We start from the raw sequence: 22288 nt of genomic DNA on the forward strand, positions 1-22288 counted from the left end.
AATTCAGCCTTGGTTATTTTCAACACTAAGTTCCTTCCTTGTGAGATTTCACATAAAGAACCATTGAAAAGACAGAAGTTGCCCCCACTGTGGCTCCTTACATAGTTAAAACCCTATTAGAGTAAAAGAATCAAGAAACTCCTCTGGAAAAAGTACATATCTCTGTGTTCACTAGGACCCTGCTGTGTACAGATTTAGCTGGTTTCTGCAGAGAAACAAAAGCCACAAAGGGTGCATGATGGGGTGGAGGGGAGTGTTAGAGACACCCAATGTGCATTGTTCCTGCTGGAAAGACCCTGATCTGAGATCAGCTCTGGCAGCCCCCAACTGAGAAGGGCCTCCTTATAGTCTTCATTTCATTCCAGCCAAGCCCTGGAGGGGTGGAGAATGCATAATGAGGCTGAATGAGAATTAGATGCTTAATTGAGGCCTGGAAAAGGAAAAGAAAAAGCCAGACATGTGGAATGTGATCAGAATGCAGCTCAGTTAAGCCAAATGTGATGACACCTGGGAAGGCTTCAGTGGTTGGGACCACTATACAGAGAAGCTGGAACTCCTTTGAAACTGACTCATCCATCTAGTTCCAACTCAAATGTTATTTTCTTGTCCTCAAAGATTTTTCTTCATCCTCACAAAAGGTGACTCACTCTCTCCTTTGTGCATCCACCATGCTTGGTTCATATGACAGTGCTTGCCATTTGGCCTCGTGGGTGGGGGATGACTTTCTCTCTGCGTTGGCTGGCTTGTGAACTCCATGAGGGCAGAGGCGTGCCTCATTCATTTTGTATCCCAGAACATAATAGGCATTGAAGTACCTGGTGGACATTTTTTTTTTCTTTTTGCTCTTCTTCCTAAATACTGAATTATCTGTAGAGTAGTTATTCTGACGATGACTGATGAAGCATTTCCAAACCATTCTCAAAGTGGCACATGGAGGCATATTATCTGGCCAAACATAAAAGTATTTCTATATATCAGGATCTCGTGCTCACCCTCAGCCATCATCACTGCCTTTCATCACTTAGTAAAGACAGTTTCTGATTTTGACTAGGGTAGAGTATTCCCAACTAATACATGAAAATTTCTGTTGCCATGGAAAGGGTCTTTTGTTAAAACAGGCACAGGCACATTTTCCACAAGTATGTTCCTGTCAGTGTAATCATTCACTATTTGACTTTGGAGAGGGGGCCAAATGTGTGTGTCTACAGTGTTTGTCCAAGTGATGAAGAGAGGTTCAGTGGTCAAGTAGCAGCTTTAGGATGGAGGCTATTTGGAAAAAATAGACTAGGTGAGTAACAGATGGCATACAATCAATTGTATCTTTGTCCTAAAGAAGCATGGACTAAGTGTAAATCAAGTGTATCCATCTGCTTGGCTGCCATAACAAAATACCTTAGGCTGGGGCACTTAAACAACAGAAATGTATTTCTCACAGTTCTGGAGGCTGGAAGTCCAAGATCAAGGTGCTGCTAATTTGGTTTCTGGTGAAAATTTGCTTCCTGTTTCATAGACAGCCGTCTTCTTACCGTGTCCTCGCATGGCAGAGCAGAGAGAGATTTCTCTCTTCTTCTTTGCATAAGGCCACAGTCCTATCAGATTAAGGTCCCACCCTGATGACCTCATTTAACCTTAGTTGTCTCCAAAAGGCCCTATTTATAAATACAGTAACTTGCAGGTTGGGGCTTCAACCTTTGAATTTTGGGAGGACACAAATATTAATCCATCATATCAAGTCTGATCAGAACCATCATTTGAAAAATATTCTTGAAACCAGCTGCTAGCAAAGGCCAGGTGCATGTGACACCCACAACGAATACCTAGAAGAATCAAGAGCCTCTGAACACCTGATCTTGGGTGAAAGAAGGTGGTGTGTAGTCACATTTTAAAACCTTACTCTCCTCCAAACTTAACAATATGAAGGAAGAGAAGTAAAACAGGCAAGCAAGTATCATCAACAAAAACAGTAATTAAACGAAAGAAAGGGTGGGTAGCCAGCAAAAGGAAGGCACCTTTCTGGAAATGTGCGGAAGGAACGAGCCTGGTGTTGCCCTACCCCATCCCTAACTCTACAGGCTCAGAAATCTTCCTGAATAAGATCCCACCAGCTACCATTTACCTCCCTAACTAGGAGAGAAAAGGCCAAGGAAATTTCCACAAGAGCATGAAGTCAGCCATGAACACCTTTTACTCAATCTTTCCCCAGAGAAATAAGAATAACCTTTGTAATCCTCCATGTCAATACCTCCGAAGGAAAACGGGAAAGAAAAAGCAGACCAATAACAAATGACTAGAACTAATTATCTCTAGCAAAATCCCGGGAATTTCACAAAATAGAAAATTTAAGAGGACATACATAAGGCAAGGTCTCTGGCATGAACAAGTAGCAGGGAAGGAGGTGCTAGCAGGCCCCAGGTGATGCTTCCTTGGAGAAGGAGCCACCTTCGCTCTCTGACAAGGCTGCAGAGGGTTTATCACCTGCTAGTGTGGAAGGCTAAGAAAGAAAACAGCAAAAGAGAATAGAGGAACTTTCAGACTGACTCTTTCTCCTGGAAAGTTCTGAGTCTCATGTTGAATTGAAGGAATTATCCAAGCCCCAAAGATAGTGCCCACTATGGGAAGTCCAAGCCCCAAAGATAGCCCCCACTATGAAAGTCCAAGATGGCAACTGTGCAGACAAATTTGGGGGGAACCTGGGCTGGGCATGGGATATGCTATACACTTGCTGAGAAATCCAACACAACGAATGTGGCTGCTTTACCCCTCCCAAGGAAAACCTCCAAATGAAAGGCTTCTAGGCAGCTGCTGGAGGACCAAGGAGCCACAGAGCAGTATAGAAAGGGAGCAGCTTGCTGACATGCATGTGATATACACATCACCCTGCAAGCACACTGAAACCTTGACTGAGAAAGAGAGGGAAGGAAGGAAGAGAGCAAGTGAGCATGCAACCCAGTAAAGGGCAGGTGAAGAACGTACTGTGGAAGAAAACATAACCCAAGAGAAAGATCCAAATTCCCTGCAATGACCACAGATGAACTTTGAAAAAATGTTAACAAGCTTGAAGATGCAGTGATAAAAATAACATAACTGATCTGAAATGTAAGAACTAAGGAGATAGATTTTCCACTCTTAGAGAAATAAATCAGTTAAGAACAGCAAAGACCAAATTACTGACAAAGAAAAAAGGTTGAGATTTTCACAGTGAAAATATAATACATACGGAAGAGAAAACACAAAAATTGCTCTATGTGAGAATGATTGGTGTCCCTGAAATTTAGAAGTCAATGTATAGAACAGAAAATGTCTTCAAACAAAGGGAAGCTGAATTGATGATCTAATGGGCAAACCATGTTTTAAAAAATCAATACAGAAATCTCGTCCTGAAACACATCTTTGATAAGTTTAACGATTTTTAATAAAGAATTTCATGGTTATATTGGCACATGACATGTCACTTAAAAATACCTAAAACTTTTAGAAGAATACATAGTTAAATTTATTTAATGTATCTTAAAGAAAATAAAAAGATGACAATCCAGGAGAAAATATTCACAATGTATTAGACAGGGAAGGGTTAATTTCCTTAGTTTAGAATATACAAAAATCATGGAAAAAAAACAATCAAATAGGAAATTGGTAAAATATAAAAACAGATGACAAAAGACAGGGAGGAGGAAGAAAAGAAGGGAGGTAGAAAGGGTAATTTCACTCATAATGTAATGTAAATCAAAACAATGAGGACATACTATTTTCTTCCCTGAAAAGTTTGAGGATACTCACTGCTGGAGATTGCGGAGAAATCATTATCATTATCATTATCATGCTCTAAGTGATCTGATTGATCTGACCTTTTTGGAAGGAAATTTTGTAACATCTATGAAGATTAACAGTTCACATACACTGGATCTAGGAATTCACTTGGAATTCATCCTTGGGAAATATTTACAAAATCTTTCCAAAATATAAGTGCAAGAACATTCACTGAAGCTGTTTGTAAAAGCAACAGTGTAGAAACACATCAGAAGTCCACTGAAGTGGGCCTGGATAAAGAAATTATGATATATCCATATTTATGCAATGAGATATTAACACAGATTACAATGGCATGCTCATCGATATATAGTAAATGCATATATTGAATAGGCACTAAAATCAATGCACATATTAAAATGCAATACTAATCAATGCACATTTGCTAGTACCTGTTAATAAAGTATGTACATATTATAAATACATATATTTATGTAGAAAATAAAAAGGCCAGACTGCAGAGAATAGAAAGTATCATCTATATTTTAAGTAAATGAAAACTGAGATGAGAGAGGGTATGAAGTAGGGCAAGAGTGGGAAAAGAGCAAAGAGAGAGAATTAAAGAGATGGGAATTGTGTGCATTAATTTTTCTGGGAAGGTAATAGGAACATTTTAACATGGAAAGAATTGTTCAGGGTCATTTTTCATTAGCATTTTTCTGAGCAGTTTGAAAGTGTTAATTATGTGTAAGTGTCCTTTCTGTTGTTTTTTAATGTCACTACAGTTATTTAAGGGTTAGGTTTATTGAGCTTTATTTCTATTTAGAAATAAACACATGCTCTTTTAAAAAGTTAGCATATAGTATGTTTTCACCTGTAAGTGGGAGCTAAGCATTGAGCACACATAGAATAAATATGGGAACAATATACAATGTGGACCCTTGGAGGGTGGAAGGAGTGGAGTGGGTGAAGAAACTACCAATCAGGTGCTATGCTTACCACCAGGGTGACAGGATCCATACTCCAAACTTCAGCGTCATGCAATATTCCCAAGTAACAAATCTGCACATGTACCCCTGTATCTAAAATGAAACTTGACATTAAAAAATTATATATTAATATCTCATTAAATTGTAGTTTGTTTTGGTTAATTAAATCTTCATAAAACATGAAAGTGTCCATAATAATAAGTCTTAAATTCAAGGAAGAAAGGAAGAAAGAGGGGAGGGAAGGAGAAAGAAGGGAGGCAGGGAAGGAGAGAAGGAGAGAAAGAACTAGGATGCAGGAAGGAAGGTAGAGGAAGGAGGGAAGGAGGGACAAAAAGAAGGAAGAAAAGAGGGAGGGAAGAAAGAAAAGAAGGAAAGAGGGATGGATGAAAAGAGGGAAGGAGGGAAAAAATTAGGATACAGGAAGAAAGGTGGAGGAAGAAGGAGAGAAGAAGGGAAGAAAGGGAGGGAGGGAGGAAAAGAGGGAAGGAGGGAGGGAGGGAGGAAGGAAGGAAGGAAGGAAGAGAGGAAGGAAGGGCAGGAAGGGAGGGAGGGAGGGCAGGAAGGGAGGGAGGGAGGGAAGGGGAGGTATAAAAGAGAGAAGGAAGGAAGAAACAAAAGGAAAATGAGGAAGAGGTAAGAGGAAGGACAGGAGAGGAGGGGAAGACTCTGGACACCCTATCTACTAAGAGGGAAAAACTGAAAATGCCTCTGAAGAGCAGCACAATGGGTTAAAAGCCTTTGACTTATTTTGCGTGACTGTGACTAAAGAATTTAAACATTACTTTTGACTAAAAACAATTATTCTTGGCACTTATTAATTAAAACAGCCCATTTCCAACTAAAAACTGAAAGACTGAGAGTAAAATAGCTACATGTTAATAAAGTTTTTATATGGAATCTGATTTTTAAATAAAGACTGGACCAATTTACCTATAGTAAATTAAAAAGAATAAATCTTGTTCCAAAGTCAGAAAGAGAGACTGTGTGACATTTTATTTTTGATACTTATTTGTTCTTCATGTAGATGTAGAATGCAAGAAAGCTAATTATGGACAAGGAGAAGGAATAAAAGAAAAATACAACGCCGAAAAGCAACAGTGCTTTCTCCTCTGAGATTTAATCTAGCTACATCAGAGCTCTAATTCATTTAACTTTTTAAATTAAGCTTCATACATATAGGTATGCAGCACAATATGCTGGCTGTATAATAGAATAATGAATGAATGGTACCCCAGAGGAGGGATATGTGGTAAATTATTGAATGATATGAAGAGGTGATTCAGCTAAGTTTGTGTTCTTAAGGGTCAGTGATAAAGAGATACCCAGAAGTAGCCAATAAATATTAATCAGGCATTTATGATAGTCAGTCATTATGTCTTTCAATCCTCCAGTTTTATGAGAGAGATATCATTAACTCCCTCTACAAGTGACAAAACCAAGACTCTGGAAGTGAACAGAACTTGCCCCCAAATCACATAAATAGAAATGCCAGGACTTGGATTTGAAATCAGCTCTGCCTAAGTCTAGTGAGTTAAACTCCATCCCCTTTCACTAATAGTGACACCTCTGAGAAAGATAGCCAGAAGTAAGCAGACTTGAGGTTCAGAACCTATCACAGTAGGGGGTAGGGGGGAAAAGAGAAAGGGAGAGACACAGAGAGAGAAAAAAACAAAGGCATACTCAATGAGAGAAGGAATTTCTAGAGGGTCGAGTTGTGGTTTGTTGAATGGCATTTGTTGTAGGGAAAGTGGGGTAAATTGCTACCTGTTTTTTATTTTGACTCCTTTCACACTGGATGAATTTTAAGAGCAAGTGTTTACCCCTTGCACCCCTATGGATTTTCACAAAATACCTGAATATGAAACCTGGACATTACTACAGCTATGTGAATGAATAAATCCATGCCATTATCAAGGACTGGAATGCTCTTTTAGAAGTTAAATTTATTTAGTTTATGGCTGTTGGAACCACATGATGATTATTTTAGATAGTGCTGGTGACTTCATTATAAGGAGCAGTTTGTGGGAAAGCAACATTACGGTATAGTGTACTGTGGACTCAGCTTCTCTTCAAGCTGGTGTTGATATTGACGCTGTGTTATTCCTCATTAAATTGGTCTTTGATCTCCTTTCACTTAGTTGCACATGCATTCTAGACCTAGATAGTGAACTGGGAAGTCTGGGGGAAAATGAAATCTAATTGAGCTCATCTTTTCCAACAATCATTAGCTTAAAAAGAACATAAATTCGTGTCTGTGCATATGGGATAATAGCCTTCTTCCATTTGAGCTTGGGAGTTAAATGTACGTGCAGATGCCCTAAACTCCAAGACCAGTTTTCTTCCATTTTAGAACCATATCACAGTGAGCACAGTTTATTTTCTGTTTGTTTGTTTTTGGTATTATATTCAGTTTTAACACTTTATTATTATTATTTTATTTTTCCATAAGTTATTGGGGTACAGGTGATATTTGGTTACATGAGTAAGTTCTTTAGTGGTGATTTGTGAGATCCTGGTGCACCCATCACCTGAGCAGTATATACTGCACCATATATGTTGTCCTTTATCTCTTGCCCTCTCCTACTCTTCCCCCTAAGTCCCCAAAGTCCATTGCATCATTCTTATGCCTTTGCGTCCTCATAGCTTAGCTCCCACATATCAGTGAGAACATACGATCTTTGGTTTTCCATTCCTGAGTTACTTCACTTAGAATCATAGTCTCCAATCTCATCCATGTCATTGTAAATGCTGTTAATGTATTCCTTTTAATGGCTGAGTAGTATTCTATCATATAACTAATATATAAAATATAATATATAATAAAATATTATATATAAAATATATAATAAAATATATATAAAATATATAATAAAATATTATATATAAAATATATAATAAAATATTATATATAAAATATATAATAAAATATTATATATAAAATATATAATAAAATATTATATATAAAATATATAATAAAATATTATATATAAAATATATAATATAAAATATTATATATAAAATATATAATATAAAATATTATATATAAAATATATAATATAAAATATTATATATAAAATATATAATATAAAATATTATATATAAAATATATAATATAAAATATTATATATAAAATATATAATATAAAATATTATATATAAAATATATAATATAAAATATTATATATAAAATATATAATATAAAATATTATATGTAAAATATATAATATAAAATATTATATGTAAAATATATAATATAAAATATTATATGTAAAATATATAATATAAAATATTATATGTAAAATATATAATATAAAATATGATATACTATATATATACCAGAGTTTCTTTATCCACTCATTGACTGATGAGCCTTTGGGTTGGTTCCACCATTTTGCAGTTGTGAATTGTGCTGCTATAAATGTGCATGTGCAAGTATCTTTTTCAAATGTAGAACTCCCAGTTAATCCAGCAATCCCACTACTGGGTATCTACCCAGAGGAAAAGAAGTGAGCAGAGTTTAGCCTGTTAAGGGACTTCTCCTTTGTATACATTAATTCAGTGTTTCTCAAAGTTTTGTACACGCACCATTTGTAGTTTGATAGATGATTTTAGGTGATGTAGAGATTAACACATTATGGCATGTTAAAAAATTAGCCACAAATGAAGCTCAAGATTTCATAGCTATAATTTCTATGGGACAAAATTAAGAAAAATTTAGAACCGAATCGATTACAAGTGTATTATTATGTGTGTTAGTTAGCTATCACCACAGTAATGCTTCATCTCAAACCATCTTCAACCTCAGGGGATTTAGAACAGTTGTCTGTTCTTTTGCTCATGGATATTAGGATCAACTGCAACTAGTCTGGGCCAGGAAGTGTATCCAGCTGTGAGCTGAGTCCTGGTCTCATCCTCCTCGGATGAGCTACCCCTAAAGCATGTTGTCCTTGCAGTAAAAGGTAGGAGAAGGAAAGCCCCAACTGTCAAATGCATTTCAAGTCTCTCCTTGACACACTTCTGCTAACATCCCATTGGCCAAAGCAAATTTTGTAATTAAGCCCAGCATCAAGAGAGAGTGAAGTAGATTCCCATGAGGGTGGCAGGTAGGAAGGAAACATTTCTGAACGCATTATCTAATCCAATTACATTAATAGTGAAGTTGGAACATAGGTATGGCAAAAGTTGTCAGGGTGGTTCAAGAAGGTTTGCTTTCGGTTAATACCACTTTAATTCAATACAATTGAATCCAGACAGGCCCTGAGCTCTGTACCCATCATGTCACCTATGCAACTACAGATTCTGCCAAATAATTACTTGTAATTCTATTTGTTGTGTGAAGTTTACTGTCAATACACATCTCAAAAGAAAAGCTTGGAGGACTCCCCCCCCCCAGCATCTCTCACGTTTATATATTTAAAAGTCTAATTAACTACATTCTGTGTGCATCTCAGTATCTTTTCTTCTATGATGACATCTGCCTCATTTATTACTTTTTATGTAACTCCACTAACCTAGAAAAAATTGCTATAATCAAGGGTTTGAGCAGTACAGTTGCAGTTGTTGATAGAAAATGAAAATAGTACTGAATGTCCCAGACTCTTTCTATTTCTGCATCTTTTATCCCCTGCTAGGAGCTCTGGAATGTACCTCTTGTGTGTGTTTCAGCCAGCAGCAATCCAAATGGAAGGAGGGACAGGCAAACTGTAATAAATAGGCCACAGAGGCCATTTTTGTTTTTATCAGATTATGTTGTCTATGTGAAATGGATTCATTTCTGTAGGGCATCCAGTTGCACTGCCCAGCGATGAAGAAGCTATTAGGATAGTACCAGTTCCACATGCATGACACAGTAAGAAATATCTGTCATTCCTCTCCCACTTTCCAAACAAACAACTCACACACACATGCACGCACGCACATGCAAATTCACATAAACATACCATTGCACACATATGCATCATATTCACAGTGCATGTCCACACATACAGGAAAACCTCATGTGCACTCATGATATTCAATTAATGAACAATCTCTACCAAACATGATATTGGAGTCTTGGAAAGCAGATCTAACAGACTATACTTCCCTCTGCTCCAGGAATATAGTGGTATACAGAGCTACAACTTTGATTTCTGTTTTTTTCTCTCTGTTTCATGGATTTCAAATCTGCCATTGAATCTCATACTAATCTATGCCAATACTGTGGCACAACCTGAGATTTCTCACACATTCCATTGTGAAATGAGGTTAGAAGGACAAGCATAGGGCTAGAAATTTAAATGTTTACTGTTTTCTGATTTGCTATTTGCATTTTGCTTTCTTCAACTTTTTCCTCTCTCTCACCTAACTTTTGAAAGTGTTTTGTACCCTCCCTTATTTCACTAAGCATTGTTTAATAGACTAGAATTATGCCTATTAGATAGAAAGTTCTCTGTGATACCAGAGGGGTTTCCCCATAGTAATGTAACCAGGGTTATTACCATTGAGAGTAACAACTTAGAAAGATATTTCCTGAAAGAATCAGCTACAGGTACCTCTAGATCCCATGAGAAACAAGGACCCTAAGAAAATAGTCAAGAAAGTAATGCTTAGATAGAGCTTATCAATTAATTTTTCCACAGTAATCATTTCATATAAATAATAATAATATTATATTTTAAATAGGTCTGATGATGTCCCAGAGAGTTAAGATGAGTCAGAATATTTTATAATCATTTTACTAGTGAAAAAGCCAAGGCTTTTAAGTGCTATGAGATTTGGTCAAAGTTACTGAAAAAATTAAATGACCAGCCACAATATCCTCTGTTGTGACACGTCTGTTTGTGTCTTGTCCACTTTCTGTTGGGTTCCCTGTCTTTTCAAGGTTATTTTGTATGTTTATTTCTTATATATTCTGTACAGGAGTCTTTTGGCTTATTTTCCTCTCCCTTAGCATGTTTTGATAAACTTATTTTAATGGTTGGTGCTTTGTCCTGTGTAAGAAATTTTGCATAATGATGTGAAGGTCTTTGTCCACATTACCTTTCACATTTATTTCTTTTTGAGGGTAGGGGAAACTATTTCTTCAGTATAGGTCTGTGGACACCAAATTCTCTCAGTCATATTCTCTGAAAAATATTTTATTTCAAATTCAAATTTGAAAGTCTTTTTTTTTAACACTTCAAAGATGTCATTGCATCATCTCTGGCTTCCATTATTTTTGTTATGAATTTATCTATAAGTCTTATTGTTATTTTGAAGTTAATGGATCTTTATTCACTAGATAACTTTTTTTTTCTTTAATGTTGGTTTTCAGCAGTTTCACAATGATTAGACTGAGTGATAGTTTTTTTCATTAATTTTGCTTCGGAATCATAACAGTCTTGAAACAATGGTTTGAGATGATATCTGATATCTTTCATTAATTTTGGCAAATTATCAGACATTATCTCTTAAAATATTCCTTTTGCTCCATTTTACATAGGATAAATCCTATCTCATATGGTTCCTTCACTCTTATCTGGGGTTTTCATCTGCAATTTAGGCTTCATATCTTTTTCCAACCTAGCTTTTGGCTTACTAATCACCTCTTCAACTGGGTCTACCTGCTGTCAAAATCACCTATTTAATTCTTAACTTGTTTTTGTGGGTTTTTTTTTTTTCACTTCTAGAATTTTCATCTGACTTTTGAAAAAGTATCCAGCTCTCTGATAAACTACTTTGCCATAAAAATTATTCAACTTGGCATCCAATTTCCAAAATACATTAATTGTTATTCAAGCTGCATCTGCAATACCTGGATCTCTGATGTCTATCCATATGTCATCTCTTTTATTCTCTTGGTTTTCAGTGACTTGTTCTTGTTCCTCTGAAATGCCAGGTAATTTTCGTATTGAATTCTGGACACTGTGTTTGAAAAACTGTAGAGATAACTTGAGGCTTTTAATCTTCCTCCAGAGAAGATTTACTTTTGCTTCTGACAGCAAAGCACCATAATTCAATCAGGAATTGTATTAATTAAAAGTTAGACTTCAGGTTTTTTTAAAGAGATGGTCTATTTCAAGTTCATTCTTGCCCCCAGGATATAACCCTTCAGGGGACCCCACCAAAAACCTGAGGTAGTTAGCAGGGTACCTCTCCTTGGTAGAACCCAGCCTTCAAATTTTGCTCCCTGCCCCTAGCCTCACAAAACACCTGCAGGCTCTATTCAACTTCTTGACACATGTGCAATGTCAGCTTCACCATTTTGCATTTCTTCAGGTTTGTCCTGCATTCATAGCACTCTGGGGCCTTACAATGCTATTTTTAAATAATGTATTCAGTGTTTCTAGCTGTTCTTGGTAGAGGGTTAGTCTGAATCATTACAGTCCACCTTAGGCAGAATCCCTTTCTCATTATAATTTTAATTTGCATTCCTTTTGTTGTTAGCAAAGTACATTACCTTTTCATGTGTTTTGCAGGCCATTTTTATATCTTCTTTTATTAACTGTTAAATCTCTTGTCCATTTTCCTATTAAGTTGGTGGTCTTCTTCATCTCCATTTTTAAAAGGCCTTATATATTAAAGATTGTAGTAACACTTTGTCTATGATAAAAGGTGCAAATATTTTCCCTCAATTTGTAGCTTTTTAAACATTTCTTTTGGTATTTTTTCCATTAAAAGTTTATTATGTTTATAAAGTCAAATATTTTGTTCTTGCTCCCTATTACTTCTGTGTTCTAAGGCATAATTAGCAAAGTTTTCCTGCTCCCAGGCTTAGGGGAGTTCACAAATGGTTTCTTCTGTAATTGTGTGTTCAAGGAGTATGTTGATGAACAATTGAAAAATGATATATTTCTAGAATAGGCAGTGTGAGAACGGTATTATATAGTGTTAACAAGTCCAGTTGGAAGTTCCAAGTTTTGTTTTTCCTTTTCCACCTCATTCTCAGGAGCTAGTGAAAAGCACTGTGGACACAGTGACTTTCATCTTGTCCTTGAAGAGTTGAGGAGACCATAAGTCCTTTTTTTCCCTTGTGTTATCTTTTTCCTGAGTTCTTTCATCTACTCTCATACTACGAATGTTACCCTATCTTGGTGTCCCCCAAATACCCACATGTTCCATTCATAATTCTCTTCTCATAATTCTCTCCCCAGTGCTAGATGCAAAACTTGTTTGATATCTCACATAAATGCCCCTACACTTCAGGCTTTAAATCTAAAATAACTTTCTTCTTTTCCCACTCTGCTTGTTTTATATGTCATCAATTAATGACCTCTCTGCCATGCATCTACCTAAGCTCAGAGCCCAGTCACCTTTGAATCATATTTCTTAATTGTCAACCTCAATACACCATTACCAAGAGTACAAATTCTACCTCTGAAGATCTCTTCCTTTGTAGACATTATAAACTGGATCTTTCCCGTCCTTGCTTTTTTCTCATCAATAGGCACATGAAGTTTAACATACTCTGGACACAGTAAGTAATCAGGTAATGAAAATAAATTTAATCCTCTCTTTAAAAATGTACAGGAATCATAAAACCTTTAAAATTGTGGGTTTTCTAGCACTTTATGTATGTATTTGTATTTACAAATGTCCTTGCTCTTCAAGTTATAAAAACTTAAGAGAGATTTAACTAAGAAGCAAGAAATGATTGTCCTTTTGAATACCTGGAAATGTTTTTACAATATGAAACACAATTCCTTTACTACATTGAAGCATCTTATCGAAGCACCTTGTGAAGCTGTGCAAATAGAGGCCAGTCACAAAGGAAATCTACTGACGACTAAATTCTCAGCAATTCGAAATGGCAGCATCAGAGGTCTCCTAAGGAAACAACTAAACCGTTTGTTTCTGTTTAAAAAACAAACAACAACAACAACAAAAACTCTCACTACCAGGAGAATGAATCTTTCAGCTTTCAGTCATGCCTAAGGCAAAATTCATTTTCTCTTTTTCTTCTTCTAAGGTTAAACTACATAAACTCTCTCTCACACCCACCCATGCATACAGACACACTTCCCTAAATTTAAACTGTAGGTTGTTCTGAGGAAATCAACTTTTCCTGCTGTCATGCTACCAGATTTCTAACTTGAGAAACTATATATGTATATATGTGATCATCTCACAAATTAAAGAGAACTTAGAAGGCCACACAAAAGTATTCAAGCAACTCAACCCTCTGTTTCCTCTTTTAACCTTTTCTGCAAAAGAAGTTGAATCCCAGGAGTATTTTTGAATTTAAAAGGGCAATGGAGGGTGACAGAAATGATTGGCCCTCAGGCTGCTATAATTCTCTATTCATCAGGGACTGTGGTCTTTTTCTCTTCCAGCTCCAGGCGAGGACACACCTAGGATGCCTGGGAAAAGTGAAGGCTCCAGTGACCTAGAAAACACTCCAGGTCCTGATGGTAAGGTTCTGAGCTGTTGGAGCCCATGGAAACTACAAATCTGGCATATTTTCTATGTGTAATCTAGGATTAAGGGAACTGTCTGTTCTATAAAGCAACATATTTGGTTAGAACACAGTAAATTTCAAAAACAATTTTGTGCTACAAACTAATAAAAATGGCAACCTCTTATTTTTAAAAAAACCTGTTTCTAGCTGTTTAAAACAGCATATGTCCTGGTTTAATCATATCTTATAATACTGAGGACTCAATAGATACTTTCAAGACTAAACTGAACTGAAGTCTATCTAGTGAACTTTATGGAAGCATTACTTACTTCTGCAAAAGGTACTTAGCCTACTTAGCCTCCTGTTACCCTGCTCCACTCAGCATTCGGGAGAGCCCTACCTTGGGTGTGGGCTAAGATTGTTCTTGTACCTTCATCACTTCACTCCACTGTATCACATCCATTGCCTTGGTTAAAAACATAGTGAGTCTTTAAAAGCACCTTAAAAATAAATTTTCAAACAACCTTTAAAAACTTACATCTAATTTTGTAGGCATCTAAAGAGTCTGAGCCTCAGGAATATTAATATCCCTTTCCCCCTGCACGACGATGCTAAGGGCCCTTTGAAATACCATTACTTACATTAGAGAAACAACTATTTGAGCCTACCTAATGTAATAAGTATTTGATTCCACTGGCCCATAGAGTTTAGGAGAACCAGAATTGGTTAGGTGGTCAGTCATTTAAGTATCTTGCCATTTGGGTTATTTTAGCCAAAGGAAAAAAACAAATTACTTTGAGTTGATAATGACCTTGGAAAAAATTTAGCCAATGGTGGATGTTATTTATAGTTTTAAATAGAATTTCCTATACCAGGTATTCCTTGTTCCCACCGGCTTATCATCACCTGAATTGCCTCCCTTAATTATAAGCCCATCGGCTTATATTGCCCAAATTGGCTTTTTACTCATGGGCATGCATTGCCCATGAGAACAATGTTTTTAAGCCCCAGACCCATCCCTTAAGAGCCACTGCTTGTTAGTTATGAGCAGTTGAACTAAACCTGCTTCAGCTTGGTTGTGATGCTACAGACATGGTTCTTAACTAGTTATTTACAAATCATGTTCTGAGGACTATCAGGCCCATGAATAAAAGAGAAGTAAATGTGAAATACTGAGTTTTAGTCCTCACTTGGAGATTCACCATACACAGTAGAGGATTGCAGGCCCTCAGAAGTCTCAGAGGTAAAGAGACTTGTTTAACAGGATTTAAAGTTGCTTTTCCCAAACTTATCTGGTGATGGGATGCTTTTTATTGTACCATTTATTAGTAGGTTTTAGAACTAGTATCCCTTGGTTGGAAGAAGAAACAGAAAAGGAATACTCTCCTGTATTTTATCCTGCACATTCCCACCCTGAGAAGGGTGAACTCACAATAACTTTGCAGAGCAGGATGGACGGTGGATGAATGCTTATACTTACATAGGGTTGCTGCATCTGGGGCCAGTTTATTTATGGGGTTTAAAATGAGTTCACACATCATTAGAAACTCGGGGCAGTTTGCAGGTGAGAACACTGAGACCTGCTTTTAAAACCTTCCTTATTGGGAGAGAGTTCAGTGGATGCCACATAACGTCATTCTCTCTTTCAAGCCTCTTTGAAGTGTGAAAGTCAGCATCTGCCACTACTTTACACTAATTTCATGTTTGTGAAAAAGGAGATACAGGCTGTTGGTTTTGTGCAAATAAATGAAAACTGCCCAAATGAGAACAAACAGTGGTTACTTATTCAAAGGTAACTATAACAAGGGCGGCCATTATCACTTGTGTTTGGCAGGCTCAAAGGTGGGCAGGGGATGGGAAACCCCCCTTTATAGGTTAAAAAAAGAGAATACTTCAAGCATGCTCTGATTGGAGGTTGTTGGCATAGAGAAGCTGGACATGGCTAACTAGAAGTGGGGCACCTTAAGTGATTGTATTAGGGAATACATTTGGCCTTCCCTGGTTGGTCCCAAGTTGGAAGCAGGGGCAAAAAATAGGGACGCTGACAGTCACTGACCAAGTCCTGATCATTCTGAGTCAATTGCTGCAGAGACTGTGTTTTGGTTGCCTAGGCTAGCTTCTGCAGAGGTTTTACGTCAGAATTCTATCATTATATATGATCTGGCCATTGTCTATTTGTATATTCATTTTCTCAGCTTATAATGTGGACTTTGATGCTTGAGAAAATATCAATCTAATTAAATCTACTGACCCTTGGAAAATTTAGAGTGAATGCTATGCCTGCTCTGGGTTACTTCTGGAGAATGGCAGTAATCATGCATTCTATTTTTATTCAAATGCTCACATAGAATACACTGAGTCAGGTAAAAGCACATGTTTTATCACAACTACGGGATCTGGTTAGATGGTCGGCTTTTTAATTTCATGGCCACTCACTGCCACTACAGCAGCCATCGGCAAGTCTACAAGGTCTGTTTTGAATTCGAAATTGAAAGTATGGCAAACCAAACAGGCCTGATATTGACATTTTGGAGCAAGCTGCTTACCTCTCTGCATGTCAGTGATGTGCTTTGCTTTGCCTTCTCTCTTTATTTTCTTAGATATCTATTAAAGCCTTTGCATTTATCCAAGAATCATAATATGTACATCCAAACTGTCAACCCAAAAATCTGGTCTGAAGTGACAACTCAGTTTCAGTTGAGGGAAGAGGCAATCCTGCCCTCCCCCACTGGGTTAGGCCTTTTTTGTGTTGCTATAAAGAAATACCCAAGACTGGATAATTTAGAAAGAAAAGAGGTTTAATTGTCTCATGGTTCTGCAGGCTTTACAGGAAGCAGGATGCCAGCATCTGCTTCTGATGAGGAACTCAGGAAGCTTACAATCATGGCGGGAGAGGAAGGGGGAGTATGCAACTCACATGGCCAGACTAGAAGCAAGACTAGAAGCAACGTGTCACACACTTTTAAACAACCAGATCTCATATGAGCTCACTCATCACTAAGAAGATGGCACTAAACCATTCATGAAGGATACATCCCTGCAATCCAATCACCTCTCACCAGGCCCCACCTCCAACATTAGGGATTACATTTCAACATAAGATTTGAAGGGGGCGTCTGAGGTATATCCTCTACCCCCACCAGTAAAAATCTACAAGAATAGTCCCCAAATCTTGAATGAATGAAAACAAATGGAAAAGAGGCATCAAATAGGAAATCAGGAAAGTATCAAATCATGGGTCATTTTAATGTGTCTCAGAGATTTAGGTTTAATGAATATTTAACTTTTTTTTTTTTTTCTGGTGACAGTTGAAATGAATAGTCAGGTTGACAAGGTAAATGACCCAACAGAGAGTCAACAAGAAGATCAACTAATAGGTAAGATGCCCCTTGTGGTGAGATTTTCAATGATCAACCAGCCATAAGAACTATTTGCAAATGACATACTGGATTTCCCTTGGTTTTGCCAAGTTCCCACAGCATGGCTTGGATAAACCTTGAAAATCTTTAAACCAAATAACACAGCGTAAGGGGAAAGGATCACCCCTAGAAGCTTGCCATCTTGAAGAGGAAAAGATGAGCTACAGCACATTCAAATCATGTATACCCTGGTTTTCTGTGCTTTGACAAGTAAAAAATGTCTCCATCCATCTCACCCCCTGGCCTCCTGGAGTGGTCAAATTATTTCAGAAACTCCAAGCTGATTCTGAAGCATTGCTTTTCTAGAAGCTACCTGCTGAGTTGCTTGGTATATCTGTCTTTAAGCATAACACTCAATCTTTGCCCTGGAGTTTGTATAAAGGAATATGAGTGTGTTTGGACAGAAACAAGCCTGCCTTAGGTCCTGTTTTTTTCACACCACTACCTGTGGACCCGTGCGTCTGCACGAAGGTTTGTTACGTTGAATGAGCTTCAGGGAACTCCCAGGAAAATAAAAAGCCTGGTCCAGATCATGTTTAGGAGTTTTTCCAGACCAACATTCTAAATCTCTCAGTAGAGACTAAAATATATTTAGAATGATGAGTGTAACTGAGTCCAAAGCCAGTACTGCTTGCTTCATGGCAGCCAATACATCAAGAGACAACGTGTTGAGGCAAGGAAAATGACTTTATTCCAAGAGCCAGCAAACCAAGAAGATGGCAAATTAATGTCCTAAAGAATCACCCTAAATTTATAGAATTTTAGGCTCCTTTTCTCTTTGAGGAAAAGGAACAGAGAGGCGGTTGAGATCAAGAGGTGACAGACATCTGGACTGCAGCAAGGGTTCAAGGGGGAGTTGTGAAACTTCTTTGCCCTTGGTCAGGTCACATTGCTCCTATAAATCTTTAACATAATGTTGTTACTTGTGTGCATACTGTCTTTATCTCTTCGGTGGTTAGTTTTGGGAAGGAACTATTGTCATCTTTGCTTTAAAGTTGAACTATAAACTAAATTCCTGCCGTGGTTAGCTCACCCTGCATGAAGAGATGAGCAAAAGCAATCAACCTAAAAGATATCACTGGACGGGGGCAGCGGGGAGCAAAATGGAGCTAGTCATGCTAAGCCTCCTTTACACTGCTACCTGAGTGGTCTATAATCCTCTTCCATACCTGAGGGCTGATGAGAAGAATTAGAAGAAGGAAATTATGCTTGATGTTATAACTGTTCCAAGTTCTGGTTTAAAATATTTAGTTGTTAAAAAAAAAGAAAAAAACCTATGGAATAAATGAATCATGGGTCATCGAGTGTAAGGCACAAATGATGTGTTGACACCCTTGCCCCCTGTACCTCCTTGCACTCACTGCATGTTCTTGATGGTTCTCTACACTTTCCTAAGAGGCTTGGCTTTACCATTCTTGTGCTCCAGCATCATGGAAGAATAAAATTTGGGAATGTGTGAAAGAATACATGTCTTATTCCTGTATGGTCTTGAACATCCTATAAAACTAAATGTAATGGTATCTGTGTAATGCATGTATAGCATAAGACTGCTAAAAAGTATAAGCTCATACAAACATGTTCTTATAAACATTTCTCCTTTTTTTTTTTTTTACTTTCTTTATATATTTAAAATACCCTGCTAAGCTGCAGAAATGATACGGTTGAGGAGTTTCCATTAAAAAGTAATGAAATGAGACTAAACTTGAACAATTTAAATGCAAGCTCCTCAGTGTTTCCTTTCCTTTTACCCTTTTGCTGCCAATAAACTATAGGCTTCTTGTCTAGATTTTTTTCTTACAGACATTATTTCTTTCCTGTGTGACCAGTGTCCAGATAAAGTGCCAGGATTAGTCTGTTTTTCTTGGTTAATATCAAAATGATATTTTTCTAGAAAATAAAAATGAACTCATATGTTAACCCAAATGAATCAGGTGTCAAAACTTTTATTTATTTATTTTTTTTTTTTTTGAGACAGAGTCTCACTCTGTCACCTGGGCTACAGTGTAGTGGCACGATCTTGGCTTACTGCAGCCTTCGCCTCCCTGGTTCAAGGGATTCTCATGCCTCTGCCTCCTGAGTAGCTGGGATTACAGTCGCATACCACCACAACTGGCTAATTTTTTGTATTTTTAATAGAGATAGGGTTTCACCATGTTGGCCAGGCTGGTCTTGAATTCCTGATCTCAAGTGATCTACTTGCCTCAGCCTCCCAAAGTGCTGAGATTAAAGGCCAGGTATCAAAACTTAAAGTCCAAAATTAGTTTAAGGAAACTAAATTCCAGGAAGGAGAAGTGACATGCACAGGATCACCTGGCTAATAAATGGAAATTTAAATACTCCAATTCAAAATTCTGCTCCCTAAGCAATAGCAAGTTTCTGGACACAGTTGTCACAGAGGCAGAATGAATGACTTGTGCAACGTCACTGACTCCCACAGCAATATTTACACAGAAGGGTTTGTTAAGATGATCTGGTCATTTGACAGAAAGAAGGAACCTTTGCTCCATGAATCATACCTCCAAGGAAATTAAAGAAATACAGTGAAATAGAATTAGAGAGCTCAAAGACATAATACAAGAATGTTTGGCGTTGTATAATTTGTAATTGTAAAAAATCAGGGCTAGCATAAGGATACAACAGGGGGAGGGTTAAATGCATCAATGGAACACTTTCCAAATGTAAATGTTTTCCAACAAGTATTTGAGGGCAGTAATGATGGTTATGGAATCTGAACCTTTGGTTCTGGAGAAACATGGCAGACTGAGTGTGGCTTCTAGGTTGAGCTTTAAGAGGCTTGTAACTTCCGTTTTTGCACTCTCGTAATGCTCGCTGCCTGGAATCCAGACACCCTGGAAGAAGCCCAGGTTATCCTATAGAATGAAGGAGGTCACATGGAGAAAAGTCCTAGAAAATGAGAATCCCTTTCAGATGTTCTGGCCCCAGCAGGTACCACCTCAAGCAGATGAACTGTCCCGCTCAGTCCAGGCCAGATGGTAAAATCATGAGAAATAGTGAATCACTCATGTTATAAGCCACTAAATTTGGGGCTTCAGATTGTTGATACAGAGACAGGCCTTATGGCCACAGTCTTGCATTTTAATGCCCACCTTGGACCTTGAACCATTCAACGTAAGGAGTTGGAACTGATACCTCTGCATAAATAAATCTAGGACTTCTAGCTCAAGAAATTAATAGAAAGACTTGGATCTGCGCCAGGTACTGCATGGGGAGAGAAAAAGGCTCCCAGGATAGATAGAAACCGCAAATACACTGTGATTTTGAAACATAATTTTATGTGATCCAAAGTCATGCAGTAATAAACAAACTGAAAAATGAACTTAATAATTGATTACCGACCAGTGTGATTCCTGGTGTATGTGGCAAATGGAAATATGAAACTACCCCATGGAATTTCTGCAAAAGAAAAACAAATTCTGAAGTTGAATTCATAGTTTTAAGACTTACAGAACACACAAGGAAATGATCCATTTTGAGTGAGAGTCAGTAGGTAAAATTACAGGACAATTAGCACTATGAGAACGTTAAGAGAGTAGGAAATTTTGAAGATTTTATAAAATAACTACATTTGAATGACAAAACAAATAAAAGCAGACATAAAACAATAAGAAAAGAGCAACACTAAATAATTAACGACAATAGAAAAAACAAATTAAAATGTAGTAATATAAAAGACACGTGAAGAGACATGAAGGAGAAGAAGAGAATAACCAAGACATGTTAAGTTCAATAAGAGTTCTACAAGGAGACTAGGCAGTGTAGGGCTGTGTATTTGATTGATACCCACCAAGCATCTCCAGGTTTAACTTAATTTGGACTGAGATTACTGAAAACCAGGGACCGCAGATATAAAATACAGAACCACAAAGAAATCCCACCACGATCCCACTAGTATTGAATTATAAAGTTAACACCACCAAATGTTACAGAGGATGTGGAGGAGCTAGAATTCTTATACATGGCTGGGGAACATATAAATTGGTTCAGCCACTTTTAAAAAATTGTTAGTTTCTTGTAAAATTAAGTATGTATCCATCCTATGGCCCCACAATTCTATTCCCGAGTATTTGAGAGAAATGAAAACCTATATTCACAAAAGCCTTATACAAGAATACACATAGCAGATATGCTCACAAAAGCCCCAAACTTGACACAACACAAATGTCTCGCAGCAAGAAAATGAACTTTAAAAAGTGACATATACATACATGGGAATTCTAGTTAGCAACGAAGAGGAACAGATTACTGTTAACAAAGCAGCAACATGAATGAATCTCAGAAGCATTACACTGAGTGAAAGGAGACAGACACAATGAGGTACTTGTATGATTCCATTTGCAGGGAGTCCTAGGGCAGAAAAAAAACTAATTTATGGAGATAGAAATCAGATCATTTGTTCATTCCAGCAGGAGTGGGGTAATAGGGAAGGGAACTTTCCGGGGTGATGTAATGTATATCTTCTTGGTGGTGTGGGTTTAATGTATGCATTTTTCAAAACAGATTGAAATGTATGCTTAAGATCTGTGTGTTTTCCTGTAGGCAGATTATACCTCAATTTTAAAAATCTAAAAAAAAATAAAGAGTATAGGTTTTTCCAAGGCACAGTGTCTTCTTAGTGTCCTCTCATGGGTAGTGAATAAGGCAGATAATTTAATAAGTACAATCTGAAGTGGTGGCATAACCATCAATGACTTTTGCAAGGCAGCATTATGAAAATTGTTATTCTTTATATGCTGATCCCTGGAAACCAGAGTGTGT

The 22288-nt window shown here is 37.2% G+C and overlaps 1 protein-coding gene across 13 annotated transcripts in view; it reads left to right on the forward strand.

Annotated features, from left to right (window-relative positions):
- MACROD2 (mono-ADP ribosylhydrolase 2) overlaps positions 1-22288 on the forward strand; it is a 2047165-nt gene that overhangs the window by 2021181 nt on the left and 3696 nt on the right. For 9 of the 13 annotated variants that reach the window (XM_024352108.3, XM_063803019.1, XM_063803020.1 and 6 more), the window contains 2 exons: positions 14029-14106; positions 17402-17470. In XM_024352108.3, the coding sequence (XP_024207876.1) occupies positions 14029-14106; positions 17402-17470 (147 nt within the window). The remainder of the gene's footprint in view (positions 1-14028; positions 14107-17401; positions 17471-22288) is intronic. The other 4 variants (XM_063803021.1, XM_063803022.1, XM_001136712.5 and 1 more) reach the window with 1 other exon arrangement.

The sequence above is a fragment of the Pan troglodytes genome, chromosome 21 (assembly GCF_028858775.2).
Source record: "Pan troglodytes isolate AG18354 chromosome 21, NHGRI_mPanTro3-v2.0_pri, whole genome shotgun sequence".
NCBI lineage: Eukaryota > Metazoa > Chordata > Mammalia > Primates > Hominidae > Pan > Pan troglodytes.